At 43.7% G+C, this 16,165-nt stretch overlaps 1 protein-coding gene across 1 annotated transcript in view; it reads right to left on the bottom strand.

Annotated features, from left to right (window-relative positions):
• The window catches only part of UNC13D (unc-13 homolog D), a 104,770-nt gene that overhangs the window by 16,305 nt on the left and 72,300 nt on the right, over nt 1-16,165 (bottom strand). Inside the window, exons 24-29 of the mRNA XM_088482534.1 lie at nt 13,230-13,436; nt 12,501-12,569; nt 12,290-12,369; nt 11,974-12,079; nt 10,598-10,669; nt 4,675-4,758 (exon numbers count right to left, since the gene is read on the bottom strand). Of these exons, the coding sequence (XP_088338660.1) occupies nt 4,675-4,758; nt 10,598-10,669; nt 11,974-12,079; nt 12,290-12,369; nt 12,501-12,569; nt 13,230-13,436 (618 nt within the window). The remainder of the gene's footprint in view (nt 1-4,674; nt 4,759-10,597; nt 10,670-11,973; nt 12,080-12,289; nt 12,370-12,500; nt 12,570-13,229; nt 13,437-16,165) is intronic.

The raw sequence follows: 16,165 nt of genomic DNA, 5'->3' as shown, positions 1-16,165 counted from the left end.
TTAAACAATTGTACCTGCTAATTCCAGGTCTTTCTGAAGCTCTCCACAAGTGGTCCTTGGCTCTTGGACAACTCTTCTGATAATTCTTTTCACTCTTCAGAAATCTTGCGAGTAGCAACTGGTCATGGCCGGTTTATGGTGAAATTATGTTCTTTCCACTTCCGGATTATGGCCCCGACAGTGCTCACTGGAACATTCAGAAGTTTAGAAATCCTTCTGTAACCAATGCCATCAGTATGTTTTGCAACAATAAGGTTGCGAAGGTCTTGAGAGAGCGCTTTGCTTTGCATCATGAGATGTTTCTTGTGTGACACCTTGGTAATGAGACACCTTTTTATAGCCCATCAGTTGGGACTGAACCACCTTAAATTAATTTACACTGACAAGGGGCAGAATTGCTTTCTAATTACTGATAGATTTCAGCTGGTGTCTTGGCTTTCCATGCTTTTTTGCACTTCCCTTTCTTCATGTGTTCAATACTTTATCCCTGTGACATTTCACATTATTACATATAACTTAATTTATGGACATCTATGGTTTGATTTCTTTGCATGTATGGATTGCATGGGTTGTTGCTGAAATTTGCTGAAAATGTCATTACAATAGCCCCATTATAAATATATTTACTGAGAAAAATGGATTTGTTGAATACTTATTTTACCCGCTGTATATTGGACTTTTGTAATTTAATTCATAATCTTTTTAATTTTACATAGGTCAGGGGGCACATAATTATGTCTTTTTGGTTTCTCTTCCTACAAAAATATTCTTCTCCCCTCTTACTTACGTATATTATTTATGGTACTGGTATGGTGAATTTTAAAGTAAATTAATAAAGCTATTGTTTTATTTGTATAGGGAGATGTGCCCCAACTATAAGAGTGCTTTTCTTTTCTTGTACCTGCAACCTATGTTCTCTCCTTGGGAGCACCCTATCCTTTATATGAGATTATGGGGATATGTTACCGGTGTATTTAGTTTAATGGGTATAGATTTTTATTCCTTAGCTTGCATTCATTCATCTTGAGTGCTGAGGACCCGCACCCCCTTCCCCCCTTTTTTGCCTATTTATGACTTATCTACTGTGACCCTGGCAATGTACATCTGATGTTTTATTCATACACTGGATACTGACTCAGGGGTGCTGTATCCACCAGGGTGGGACCTGCGTGGATTGGGGCTCTCAGCACGTCAGTGTATGCTCTAGTGAAGCTGGTGGCGCTTCATAGGGAGACCAAGTTCAGGCTTGGGTATTCCCTCATCTCTGGTGCAGGCTTCTTTCCATCTATAGGTTTAAGTTCCCAGCCAAGCAATGTCCCGCTCTGGCTCCGTGCTTTGCAGCATGCAGAGTCATGGTTCCTGGCGCACTTTTTCAGGAATCCTCTGCTGTGCCAGGTGCAGATGGAGAGTGGTCTTGGAGGCATCTTCCTCCTTCCAGTGCCCCATTAGACATTTTGCATACAAGGTTTTGTGCTGTCCCAAAGGGTGAGGAGCTACTGTCCTTTTTGATTCATTGCCACTCTCTTGGAGGTTTATATGTGGATTCCCAAGCGGTGGCTGTGAGTCTGTCCAATCGTTGGCGATGGAAAGTCACTACTTTCCCTTCAGCAATATTTCCGTTTTCCTCAGGGAGGCTTAGGAGACGCCGGATTCAGAGGGCTCCGTTCCTTGCACATTAGCTTCCAGTGGATTAATTATCCAAGTGGAAGCACCTGCCACTGTAGTTGCTGTGGTACGTGTTTAGATCACCACACGCCCTTCCAGTGCAGGGCTCAGCATCTGGTAGGGATCCGCTAGTTAGACCTTGGAGGATTGTCTCCGGTTTGTTTTGATAGGTACTAGGGTCGTATACGGCTTTGGCGAGCCTTGACATGGGTGGCATGAGCTATGGAGGTCCGGGGTGGCATGAGGTGACAGGTTCGACCCCCAGCTGTGACGGTATTTCCTTGGACCGTGCTATCATTCCACTCTCAGCCGGCATGTTTTTGCACCAGTTCCGCCGCAGGTATTGAAACTGGGATTCTATCTCCTTCCAAGTTTGAATGACAAATGGCTCATTCCAGATGCTCTTGTCTCTTGGTGCCTTGAGCACTGGTGGGGAAGGGGGGGGGGTGTAGTTCAGTTCGCATGAACTCCCTCCGCTCAGTGATCCACAGAGCGGAGGCCAACAAACAACATCTGGAAATCCTGTCTTCAGGTTTAGTTTTGAGCAGGTAGTTATACTTCTTCAGTAGGTAATTGACTCAGGGCCTGATTCAGCAAGGATTGCAGTTGCTAATATGCAAGCAATTGGCCGATTGCTGCGTTCTGTGCATGCATATGCATTTTCTTTCCAGTGGTGTTGGTTTTTCTTCCGAGAGTCCAAACCGCTTTTACAAGGTGTGCTGCATATTTAACCACTGTTTCATCCACAAGAGGAGCCGTGGAATCTTCTCATCGGCTCTCACACAGGCTCCACTGCAGTCGTTGCGTTCAATGGATCTTCAGTTATTTGCTTGGAAGCTGGTCTTCCTTAGGGCTATTGCCTTCCCTTGGCATAGTTCCGTTTTAGTTGGCAAGCCGCCTTTCCTTGTCTTCCATGAAGATTGTGCGGTATTCCGTACAGGGTTTCGGCCTAGTACTTACTAGGATATTGTCCTCCCGATTCTTCCTCCTGCAGATTCCTGGGACTGGGTTATCCGGCTCTGCTAGTTGTGCTCAGCTCTGCAGATTTCCTTGGATATGTCTTTTTGGTATGCTGCACTGTTCTCTGCGGGTTCTTTCTGACGCACATGAACATGGTTGGCACACCCTTGCTTTGGATCCACTCGGTCATCACTTAAGCCTATTCTGGTGCGGGGCAACCGCCATCAGATCGGGTGTCAGCACCTTCTGCTAGGGTGGCGGCGAAATCATGGGCAGCACGACGCGGGACTTCAGCAGCACAGGTGCACCATTCGACTATCGGGTCCCCTGTCCGCATGTTTGCTTATTTTCACGGGGTTTGTTTGCCTCCGGCTGTACACCCCTACTTGGGGTGTACAGTTCTCCGGTCAGGCATCCTGATAGTTCCCTCCCCTGGGGGCGGCTTTTGAACATCCCATTGTCAGTGTTCCCCAGCATTGCTGCAAGAGAAAATAGAATGTTTGGTCAGTTTACCGTTTAATCATTTTCTCTTAAGCAGGCTGGGGAACACTGCGATGCCTCCCTCATATGCTCATTCGTGCAAGGTTTTGGTTCTTGACCATCTTTTTTTCCCTGCTGGTTTGTTTAGTTGTTCTAAATAGTTTCACTGGGTTACTGCTACTCCTCTCAGGACTCTTTTAAAGAAGTACTGGAATTGTGGGATTGCAGGGGGGAGGAGCATAGGATTTAAAACTACAGTTTCATTAAGTGCCAGCTCCAGCCTCAGTTTACAATCCCATTGTCCAGTGTTTCCCAGCCTGCTTAAGACAAAGGATTCAACGGTAACTTGACCAAAAATCCTATTTTCGTATCTTGTTACTTAGATTATATTCTACATCAGTGCAGTTTTACCCCTTCTTTTTAAATTAAAGATAATAAGAAATATTTTTTTTGCTATTCCCAAACAATAGCTAAACCTTTGCGCAATGACCACTCTTTTATTGAAAGCCAAACATAATATTTGTTTCACTTTGGTAACTGTACTCATTTAATATTAATAAATGGATTCTTTGTGAAGGATTTCTACAGAAATAAGGAGAAAGTAAAAAGTGTATTTATAGTAGGTGCAGGGCGTGCACTGCACCCAGAGTATATTTATCTTGTGCTGGCAAGCTAGTCCCCCTTCCTTCATGGTGCCATCTTCCCAGTGACATGTTAGGAAAGACATGTTAGGCACTGCGCAGGGAAAGTAAAGACTCTCTTGTGTGCATGTACGATCTTCCTTAACGTCACTGGGAAAATGGTGCCCCAGAGGTGGGAGAACCACTTTGCGGCACAAGGCAGGATCGCAGCTGGGAGGGGGGGGTACGGGGGCACGTGTCCTGGGCCCTGGACTTGAGGCTGGTGAGGGAGGAAGGTAGCTGTATGTTTGAGAGACACAGGACCACCGTCATTCTCATGTGGCGCCTGCCGCGAGCCTATCAGAGCTCACAAACCGCCAGCCAGTCAGCAGCGGCTGTCAGTCCACGAGCTCCGATAGGTTTGCAGCTGGCACCACATTAGAATGAAGGCGGTGTTGACAGTTGCCCAGCATGTGACAGCCCCGTCTCGTCCCGCGCCACCCGAGCTCACCCACCGCACGGCCCCAGAAGGTAAGAGAAGGGAGCTGGGTTAATGGGAGATGTAATTGTAATGTGAAAGTCCGTTTTTAATAGTTCTTATTGCTCCCCCAATCCAGTGTGTTACATCTGTCAGTTCTGGGGGGCTGCTGCCACCGGGGGCATTACTGTGGCATATTGTGTTATAAGAGGCATTACTGTGTGGCATAATGTGTTATAAGGGGCATTACTATGTCACAAAAACACACACCCTTTCATCCTCTGGGGGGGGAGGGGCACCAAATGATGGCCTTGCCCTGGATGACAAGAATCCTAGTTTCGGCCATGCACAAGATAAGATATGGAGGGACTCACTGCACACAGGCCCTCTTTGGAAATTAATACGCCACCCTGACTGTATGTAATTGTATTATAATAACATTAAACTAAAATCTCTACTTTGCCCGGTTACCTGCTGTGCAATCTTCTGCTGGTAATACCTCTCGATTAGTCTCTGAGTGCTGGAGGAGCAAAGTTCAAGATCCTGTTCCAGGGTCTGAGGAAAAAGAGAAAGACAGGAGACTCTTAGGAGTACATTTACTAAAGTGAGAGTTTTTAGAAGTGGAGATGTTGCCCGTAGCAACCAATCGGATTCTAACTATCTTCTGGAAGTTGCTAGTTAACTGTTAAGTAGAATCTGCACTTCTCCACTTCTAAAAACTCTCACTTTAGTAAATTTATCCCTTAGTATATATTTGATTTGTGTTGCCAAAGTTTCAGTTGTCCAAAGAGGAATAGATCAATTTATACACATTTACGCACTATGACAGATATTATAATACTCAAAGGACCAATTCAAATGTACATGATGTGCTACCAGACATCACACAATGTTTGGCTGCATAAGCCATATATAGGATCTGAGTTGGGAGAAAAGTAACTCTGCCCCTGGACAAACAAAGTTGCACTGCAAGGGGTGCAAATACATTATTTTTGCATGCAGGGTAAATACTGGCTGCTTTTGCATGTAGTCCACACATGGTGGACAGCTTTATTTTTACACTGCAAATTAGTTTTGAGTTAGGACATGCCCAATCCAAATCTAAATATATCTGTACATTTTAAATCTGCTCCACCTGCAGTGCGGCATACAGTACAATCCTTTTTTTTTTTGCTCCCTACTCAGCCCCATAGTGCCGACCATTATAGGCATTTAATATTGCAAGTTTTCCTGCACTCCTCTTTGGGTGCGAGCAAAAACTTCCGATGTTGATAGATGGGATGTGCTGCTCTGGAACAATACATCACAGCCATCGTGCAGAATTGAATTGCTCCCAATTTTTTTTTAAATAGAAGCAAAGATGAGAGCAATATAATATAACTAATTGAGGGGGGCAATAACATTTGTGTTTTGAACGTTCCCATGCTCTGACTGGCTACAGCAGTGTTTCCCAACTCCAGTCCTCAGCTAGTAATGAACACACCTGTTCACCAACTAGGCAGGACCATATATAGGGGTCTATTCATGTAGCAGTGAAAAGACTTCTTTAGCTAAAACAAGGCTTTTCACTGCCTTCACTTATTCATATTATTTCTCCTGTGGCGCCTCTGATTTCTTTACGCATCATATCACAATACTTTAGTATGGTGAGTGCGATTCACTAAGAAATGGAAAGCTTTGTTTCCGCTTCGTTTGCCGTAACAGATTCACCGTCTGTGGGTGGTGTAATCTGTTCGTTTCTATGTTAAAGACAGGGAAGTGGAATACTTCTCTGTCCTTCAGGCACTCCTCAATTTTGGCTCTGCCCCCTTCTGTGACATCTGGCCATGCACTTATTATTTCCCGCATTGGCTATTGCAATAGCCTCCTTACTGGTCTTCCCAAAAACAAGCTATCACCATTACAATCCATTATGAATGCAGCTGCAAGGCTTATCTTCCTTGCGAAACGTTCTTCTTCTGCTGCCCCGCTCTGTCAGTCCCTCCATTGGTTGCCGGTTTTCTACCGTATTCAATACAAAATACTGTCACTTACACATAAGGCTATTAACCAAACCACACCAACATACATCTCTTCACTCGTCTCAAAATATCTCCCAACCCGACCTCTCCGCTCAACACAAGATCTGCGTCTCTCATCCCCATGCATTACTTGCTCCCTTTCACGGTTACAGGACTTTCTTCGCGCTGCACACACTCTATGGAATGAACTACCTCGCACAATAAGACTTTCCTCTAGTCTCCAATTCTTCAAGCGATCCCTGAAAACTCACCTCTTCAGGCAAGCTTATCAAATTCCAGAACCTCCCACATAACCTTCATAGCTTCCATATCTAATTACATCCCCTTTTTACAGTCCACACACAATCTCACACATTGTCTTTTTCTCACATCATGACATTTGGTTGACATTCCTGTGTGACTGGATCATGCAGCCAACCAAGAAACTGTGCATTCTGGCTGGACCAAAATGCAATATATAGCACCTATCCTTGTGTATCAATGCCTATTTCCCTATAGATTGTAAGCTTGCGAGCAGGGCCTTCCTACCTATATATCTGTCTGTTATTACCCAGTTTTGTTCTATTAATGGATACAATTGTAAAGCGCAACGGAATATGCTGCGCTATATAAGAAACTGTTAATAAATAAATGATGCGATCTGACTCGAAAGTTACCGTGACTTACGTCACAATCTTTATGAATTGGCCCCTACGCCTTTGGGGGGCATGCCACCACGACTCCAGCCCTCCCCCCTCTTGTTAGCACCACCTCCACTCGTCATCCGTCCCAACCCTTGAAATGTAGCCCTTGCCCTCTGCCCTGTCCACACACCCCTGATTGGACAGCTCTGCCCAAGTCTTTGAAGTGATGCAGAGAACTCTGGGTTGGGTCTAACAGGAAGAGCACTGCACTTTGAACATCCCTCCTCCACATGAACTATTCTCCCTTTGGATCTAGCACTGAGACAGAGCTGCCTGTCACCTTAAGCAGTACCCCTGCCAGACCTAGCACCAGGTCACCCTTTGCGCCAGGCAAACAGCCTGCCAATCAGGGTGCACAAAATGCTGATTGACCATACAGTACACTTACTGCAGATAGAAAAGAGAAATAGTGGAGCGCTGTGTTCAAACAGAGATCATCAGTGAATAACTGGCAGCTGACACAAGGGGATTCCTGTCTAAATACCCCAAAAAAACAAGAAATAGAGTAAAAAATTAGTCTGCGCCTGAGATCCCTGAGACATTTAGACAAACCAAGGATAATAATTAAAAGTAATTTATTAACACGATAGCAACAATTTATCTTACTAATAGAACTGCAGTTCCTAAGATCAACATATAAAATTACTTCGCAGAGACAATGTAACACTCTGCGTATAAACACCAATAATAAAAGTTTTTGTGCTGTTTCCCAGAGGGCAAAAATGGAATAAATGTCAATGGTAGTGTAGGAATTGATATTCCAATCATAAACAAAGTTCCATAGGTTATTATATTGAAAAAGAAAACTTATTTGCTCAGATTTGAAAAAGCAAATGTCACTTACTGCACCTGGAGTACCTGCAGCCTCTCCCTTCCACCCCTGTCAGTCCCATAGAGGAAAGAAGATATATGGTATGATCCATTTTGGGATTTTCTCTGTGGATGCAGGATCCCTGGGATTGTACTGAGAGGAGCTGCCTTGTGCAACTAGGTGCAGGGGATAGGACACATTACGATGGTGCCTGGGGCACAGTCATATTAGTGTGCACAGTCCTGCTGCCATCTGTATTAGAGTCTTATCTCACCTCAACCCAATCTTACATGCAGGGGGTGTTGGGGCTGGCCCCGCTAAAGCAGAAAATTTAAAGTGGCACTAACTTTCGGTATAAACCTGCCACTTCTTAAATAAAGCCCCTAATCTCTTACACATCCAGTCATGTTTGATGAAAGCTAGAGGCAGGCTTTTATGATAAGGAGTGCTTTGGCTGGGGGAAGGGGGAGTGAAGTTTGAAAGAGAGGGGCCATAACCCCGTGCCTTCCCCCCCTTAATCCGGCTCTGCAACTTGGAGATCTGTAAAACATTCAGTCACGCCTGGATACTGGTGGTTCTCTATAGTAGGCTCAGTGGCAGGAGGGCTAGGGTGAGCAGGAGACTAGAATCGGGGTAGAAGAATATAGGACCTCCTCATATGCCACTGTCAAGGTGTTGGCAAGACCTAGCCTGAGGCATCGAGTCTAGTCCACCTGATGGTTTTCACCAGTGACCCCTCCAAGCGGTATGTGGATATTCGCTGCACCAGATGAACAGGTCGCGGGGTAGATACGTGAGAGAAGCGAGGAAAAGGAAAAGTCCTAATAACCAATGTAGTCACCAAGGGTTATGGCAGAAATATTCCAAAGAAGACTTGAGAAGAGATCCTGCAGTCGCTGCTAAGTGACGGGGATAGCACTGTTGAATCAGACACTGACTGTGTACTGGAACAACTACTTGTTGAAGTGGACGCTGATCAGCGATAGCACTGGTGAATCAGACGCTGACTGTAATGAAACCACTACTAATTGAACTGGGCGCTGATAAGCAATGAGGATAGCACTGGTGAATCAGACACTATTTAGTGAACTGAGCGCCATTTCTCATGATGCAGACGCTGGTTAGCGCTGGGAGACAGCTCCGATGGAACAGACGCTTGGATGAGTACTGAATCCCACTACTGGGGATCCAGACACTGGAAAACAAATAGATACGGCATGCACTCTGGAAATAGTAACAAGCCTGGGACGCAGCAACAGCTAGTAGTGACTAGTTAAGCAAAGTTGTACAGGCAATTCCTTGTTCCACAAGATTCCCTGAAATACCCTAAGGTAGTTGGTCATAGGCCAAGGATCTCAGCTGGCCGAGCCCTGGACACCCATTGGAGGAAACTGAACAGGTGATACCAACCAACATGGCGGCGCCCATGCCCGCACCACAGAGAATAGGATGCGCTCATGGAGGCATAACAGTCCCCGAGAGAATATCTGAATCACTACTAGGACTGCGTACGGCATCTGGACGCCTTGGAGCTCGAAGACGCCAGTGCAGAGATAAGCAGCGGACGATCCCGGGCTGCATTCTGACACATTCACTGTTAGTGGTCGCTGTGGACTGGGATTGGAAAATACTGGGTTACAGGTCGATCTAGCCCATGAATATTTTCATGCCTTGGCTGGTTACAGGTAGGTGTAGCCTGTGAGTAGTCCAAAATTGGATACAGATTGGTCTAGCCCATGTACAATATAATATGATGGCTTTATTTACGAAGCAGCGGCTTTTGCAAGCTGCTGCTTACCGGCAGGTTGGAGGAACAAATTTAAAACAGCACTCACAGTCAGTGTAAAGCCCGGTGTGCTTTACACTGAGTGCCATTTTAAATCTTCACCTCCAACCCGCCTGGAAGTGGTGGTTCCTTAAATAAAGCCCAATATCTGGTTACAGGATGATCTAGCATGTGAACATTCCAATGCTCAGACTGGTTACAGGTTGGTCTAGCCCAGTGACTAGTGTTTCTCAAGAATCACACATCAAATAATAATTATGGATCTTTTAAAATATGTTAGTCAATAATTAACACACCTGTGCTCCAGTTAGATGGCATGGACATCATGCGCTATTAGGGCTCCATGATGACTAGAGTTGGGAAACACTGGTCTAGCATGTAAACATTGTAATGTTCTCTAGCCATGTGAAAATCTAATTTTAGAATCTCACTTGCTTGGTGATGAATAAACACAGACAAGAGATAGTGAAATACAACAGGCACTGACACCAAAGAGTGAAATGCACCAAAATAATCTAAAAAGGTAATAAGTAGGAATGGATAAAGGAGTATGGGAACTTCTACTATTACATACACATTATGGAGCATGTACAGACGTGAAATGATTTAAAAATATGGATTACAAAACAAGCCCACACATAGAAATACACCTTTGTATGGATTGTAACCAACATTTTAAATGTAGGGGGTTATTTTGTGCCAGTGTTTCAAGAATTGTTGGGTTGGTTGTTTTTTTTTCATTAATATTATTATTATTATTTAATAATGTGCCTATTTCTTGTTCTCTCTTTAACATGCCTGAGCTTAGATATTCTATTATCAAAGGCAAATGTGAATTAATAAAATAATAGGACTTCTACTATATTTAAATCTCTGTTTTAAGTGTCACTTTTGAAATAAGACCTATCCTTGTTGTAAAACATGAATAAATAAAATAATGTAACTTATAGTTAAGTCTTTCTTGGTGCATACAGTTGTCCTAAGTCTGGTATGATTTACATGACTACCTACTTAAATTTCATATGAAGTAATTTGGCATAACTCAGTCTAGTTATATATTTTGGGACAAGAATTGATACTTTGCTGCACTTACAATAAATGTGGCAGTGTGAAGGGAATCCAATGGTAATCCACAGCCCTCTGCATGGAAACACAGCTCCAAGTTCTGAGTGGACAAGGAGAAAACTTAAAATTCTTAAAATGCTCTGATTTAAACATATAGAGGAATACATTCACATAATGGCTTTCTAGCATAGGTTAGAGAAGCAAAAGCGATAAGGATGTAATGCCATTTATTGATTGACTAAAGAGAGAAAAATAATACAAGCATGCATTTAGGGCTCCATACACACACCTGTGAATAGAATTCTGAAAGTCTATTTGTTCTTTTTAGTTAGCCTTTAAAAGCGATTACATTCATAATGACTTTGAGAAGTAAACTACATGTGTTTGCTAACACTGCTTTGCCTTGGAAAAGGATATTCCTATCTGTATGCAGTCTGCAAAATAATCAAAAATACTTTTAGTTATATGCGATTTGTGCTAGTACATAAGTCTCTGATAGCAGTAGAAAAAACTAGAACTAGAATCATATAGAATGTATATTACTGAAAACCTTAATTAATATCCTGGTAGGTCTGGGGATACAGCCAGAGGACAGACCATTAATATGAAATAGTTATTAACCTTCTGAGAATTCTAGAACAGTGAAACCGCGAATAAGAAGTTAATATATTACATTTGGTGTCATACAAGCACAGAAACTTATACCACTTTCAGACATATGATCTGGGAATTTCCCTGCTCATACCTGGGCTTTTCACCTCAGCAAAAAAACATCAAACACCCAGGAAATTCCTGGGTTCACCCCATTCAGCCAGCCAGGCTGCTCTCATGTCACACTCATACACACACATACATGTCATACACACACATACATGTCATACACACACACAAACACACTCAAGCAATCACACCCCCCCCTTCTCCAGCCACCAGAGCTCACAACAACAGGCAGTGTGTCTCTGTAGCTAGTGTACGCCGGCTGCTTATACACACCGCAGCATGGACCGGACACCTCTTTCTAATCCATCAGGTACTCTGTCTCCACTCCTTGTTATAAGGGCTGTCAAACAACTGACTTCTCTACCCAGATCCAGTGCTGCCAGTTTGGTTGCTATTGTAGGAGGACGCCCCGCCCCCTCCAAACAGCCCTGCCCAATCCAGGCAGCCCAGAATAGCCAATCAGAGGCTTCTAAGTGCCACCAGAGTTACACCATTCAGACTTAACCCAGGTTGTCTACCCGGGATGAAAGTCACGGAAAAATCCCTGGTCAATAGGGGGTGCTGACCCGGGACTATGATCCCGGGTTGGTGCCTTTCAGACATAAGCGAGTCTGGATATTTTGGCTGTGCCCCGGCAAAAACCTGGTATCCTCGATATGTCTGAAAGGGGTATAAGATGATCACCTTGAGTGCTGCATGCAGTCTCTGGTAGTAGCGGGAAGAGGCAATGATCTGGCCAGACAGGTTGGAGATGACTGTGAGGATGTGAGACCACAACAAAGACAGGAGGCTGTAAGAGGAACAAAACAGAAGAATCAAGAAATTTGTTGTTGTGTTTAGAAGGAGAGGTAACATGAACATTAAGCGAAGTAAGAAAGTGATATTCCTGGAGAGATAATGAGATATATAAATGGGTGCAGAGAGACCTAAAATATGTACAGCTGTGGGTTCATTATGAGGAGTGATACAGTTTAGGATGATCTTAAATTTGGTTCCTTACCAGTTAAAATTTTCGTGCACTAGGTTCTGGTTCATGTATTGTAACTCAGACTCCAAGAACTTCATCAGCGGGATGATGCACTGTAATGGGAAAACCATACTGTTACACCAAAGAAAGGTAGAATAATTACACTTAACTGTAAGGATCTCTAGTGACTAAAACATTCATACAGTAAATATAGAGAGTTGGGTGTATACTTGGTCATACTCACATCATTGGGATTGCGGGAGTCACTGGTGCTGGCTATGGAATGAAGATGTTTAGCAATGCCAGAGTCCAACTGTGGAAAGTGAAAATAAAGTGAGGGAAGTGCACAGCAAAATCACCCATTGGGCAACCTGGGGTACCATCCAGCGCCCAGTGAGCACAGAGTAGGAGTGGGGAACCTTTTTTCTGCCAAGGGCCATTTTGATATATTTAACATTATTTGCAGGCCTGGTGCAGACCACACCCCCTCCATGTGACATCACACAGGGGCGGTGCTACAAATGCCAGTGATTACAGCAATGCCCGGAGCATCCTCAGGATGCTCCGGGGAGCTGTAAGGGCAGCGGTGTGACCATCTGAAGCATCCTGAGGACGCTCCAGGCAACACTGCTGCATAGATTCTGGCTGCAGGGTGCCGTTCGAGGCACCCTGCTAGCCAAATGAGGCTAGCAGAAAAAAGCAACTAGGGCCAGACCAAATGATTCCGCGGGCCTTATACGGCCCCCGGGCCTGAGGTTCCCCACCCCTGATTTAGAGGCTCGGATTACCCTAACCCGTTATGTTGGGGATTTTTTTGTGTTTTTTTTTTTAATAAATGGAGGTGGGGAGAAGACCCAAACCAGTCGGTTGAATAGGAAACCACGGGTTCTTCATTCGGCTCAGGGGTAGATATAGAAATAACTTAAAGAACAGAAACAATAGTTTGGACCAGTTAACAGAGAGTGGAGCTTACTTTTTGAGCAAGGGCCTGCACCACTCCTCGGATCTCACGATCCAGGCATGCCACGGCATTCTTCAGCTGGTCATGGAGTGTGTGCTCAAACTGCTCTGCGCTTATGACTTCACACGTTCTGCGTTCCAGAGATGCCCAGTCCATCTTATCAGGCAGTGACAGTACCACTAATCGCAGCTGCTCAATATTATTTACCACTAGACACAACTGAGGAAATAAATAAGTACTCATAGGTCAAAGTGGTCCAGAGAGAAGGAGAAAAACTGGAAGGAGTTGTCTCAGCTCACAATTTGAAACAAATATAATAAATACATGCTTGTGATTGATCTGTACAAGAAGTTTAATTCAAATGACAACATTGAAATAAATGAAAAGACTGTTACCACTACCTGGAGTCCTTCCCTTAGCACAGCTGTGATCATACATTGACTATAAGTAAGGTAAGTTGGAATAGGGTGTGATTTACATAAGTGAAATACAAAGTTTGAAACCTCTTTGCATCTATCTGTTCATGCTAAGTAATGTGTATGGATATAAAGATGGCAGTTTTGTAGACCAGAAGATTCACCAGGGCAGCTGATAGATCTAAGAGATTATTCGTCAGTAACTAGGTGCCAAATAAACAACAATATGGTGGCTATTAGAGGTTTCAATTTAAATCAGCAAAAGGTGAGTTAACTGGTAAACCAGTGCACAAACAGTTTGGGCATGTTAATCCTTTTTGTAGTCTTACACATATTTATTAGCGCAGCGCAGGTGTGTATTTATAATGGGTGCAAGGTGTGCGGTGTGGGGGCCCACACACCGCACACCCTGCACAAAATTAAATATACTCGCCTCTCCGTCGGCCCGACGCTTGCTGAAGCGCTGCAGATATCACCGTGAAAACGGCCACAGTGCCCATTTTTCCAGGGATTATCGCATGCACAGTAGAGATGTCCTGGGAACATGGCGTGTGCACATTGTTCACGGAGACCTGCGCATGCGCAGTAGTCTCTGGCACATTGCCAGAGTCTACTGCGCCGCTGGAGAGGAGGGAGCCTGCACACGGGCCCCCTCCTCTCTCAAAGCGCCACTGGCCCAGCGGGCAAACAGGCTAATGAAATGCATATATTGTTTTACTGTTTCCTATTAACCACATGAATAACTCTCAGACAATTAAAAAGCATCAGAATTACTGATCAAACTGGGGGCAGCAGGGCAGGGGGCGCTGTTTGGGCCTGTCAATTTTCTTGTTTATTATCATTCTCACTTGTAGCTTCCTCCTCTTTTATCCCCAGCATCTCCTGGCCTCCCCTATCTTATCTTATGTCCCTATTGGAAAAATGGGGGGGGGGTAAGTGGGATACCTGTTGCTGTGAGTACCGCTGTTCCGCTGGATACTTCAATAAACCTATAACTATGTGTGACAAGCATGCTGCTGGATGTATGCTGCTGTTGGTTATATGATGCATAATATGCTGCAATCTTGACAAAGGTCTTACGGGACTGAAACGTTGGTGCTGCTTGGATTATATCTACATGATTAAATGAAAAAGCATTACTACTTTGGTGAGTGCCCTCAGTTTTTTCCTATATTGGGAAATACTCTGGATTTATATATATATATATATATATATATATATATACACACACACACAATATATACAAACACACACATACACAGTGGGTAAAATACAGTAAGTATTGACCACATCAACATTTTTCACAGTAAATATTATATTTGTAATGGGGCTATTGTAATTAAATTTTCACCAAATGTCAGCAACAACCCATGCAATCTACACATGTAAAGAAATCAAACCATAGATGTCCATCAATTAAGTTATGTGTAATAATGTGAAATGATACAGTGAAAAAGTATTGGACACATGAAGAAATGGAGGTGCAAAAAGGCATGGAAAGCAAAGACACAAGCTGAAATCGATCAGTAATTAGAAAACAATCCTGCCCCTTGTCAGTGCAAATTAATATAAGCTGGTTCAGTTCCAACTGATAGCCTATAAAAAGGTGTCTCATTACCAAGGTGTCACACAAGAAACATTTCATGATGGGTAAAAGCAAAGAGCTCTCTCAAAACATTCACAACCTTATTGTTGCAAAACATACTGATGGCATTGGTTTGAGAAGTATTTCTAAACTTCTGAATGTTCCAGTGAGCACCATTGGGGCCATAAGTGGAAAGAACATAATTTCACCATAAACCGGCCACGACCAGGTACTCCTCGCAAAATTTCTGACAGAGAAGTGAAATGAATTATCAGAAGAGTTGTCCAAGAGCCAAGGACCACTTTTGGAGAGCTTCAGAAAGACCTGGAATTAGCAGGTACAATTGTTTCAAAGAAAACAATAAGTAATGCACTCAAACGCCATGACCTGTATGCACGCTCACCATGCTTGTTTAAAGTTTGCTGCACAACATTTGGACAAGCCTCTGAAATACTGGGAGAATATAGTCTGGTCAGATGAGATCAAAATTTAAATCTTTGGATGCCATAATACACACCATGTTTGGAGGAGAAATGGCACTGCACATCACCCCAAGTACACCGTACCAACAGTGAAGTTTGGAGGTGGGAACATCATGGTGTAGGGCTGTTTTTCAGCATACGGTACTGGCATACTTCATGTGATTGAAGGAAGGATGAATGGAAAAATGTTACGAGACATTCTTGCAAAAAATCTGTTGCCATCTACCAGGATGCTGAGGATAAAACAAGGGTAGGCATTTCAACAAGACAATGATTCCAAACACACAGCCAAGGACACTCTCATTTGGTTTCAGAGAAAGAAAATAAAGCTGCTAGAATGGCCCAGCCAATCACCTGACTTGAATCCACTTGAAAATCTATGGAAAGAACTAAAGATCAGATTTCATAGAAGAGGCCCATGGAACCTTCAAGATTTGAAGACTGTTTGTGTGGAAGAATGGGACA

This window comes from Taudactylus pleione, unplaced genomic scaffold, assembly GCF_031769625.1.
Source record: "Taudactylus pleione unplaced genomic scaffold, aTauple2 ptg000290l, whole genome shotgun sequence".
In the NCBI taxonomy this organism is placed as follows: Eukaryota; Metazoa; Chordata; class Amphibia; order Anura; family Myobatrachidae; genus Taudactylus; species Taudactylus pleione.
The sequence above is the reverse complement of the archived record's forward strand: the minus strand, read 5'-3'. Positions and strand labels throughout refer to the sequence as shown.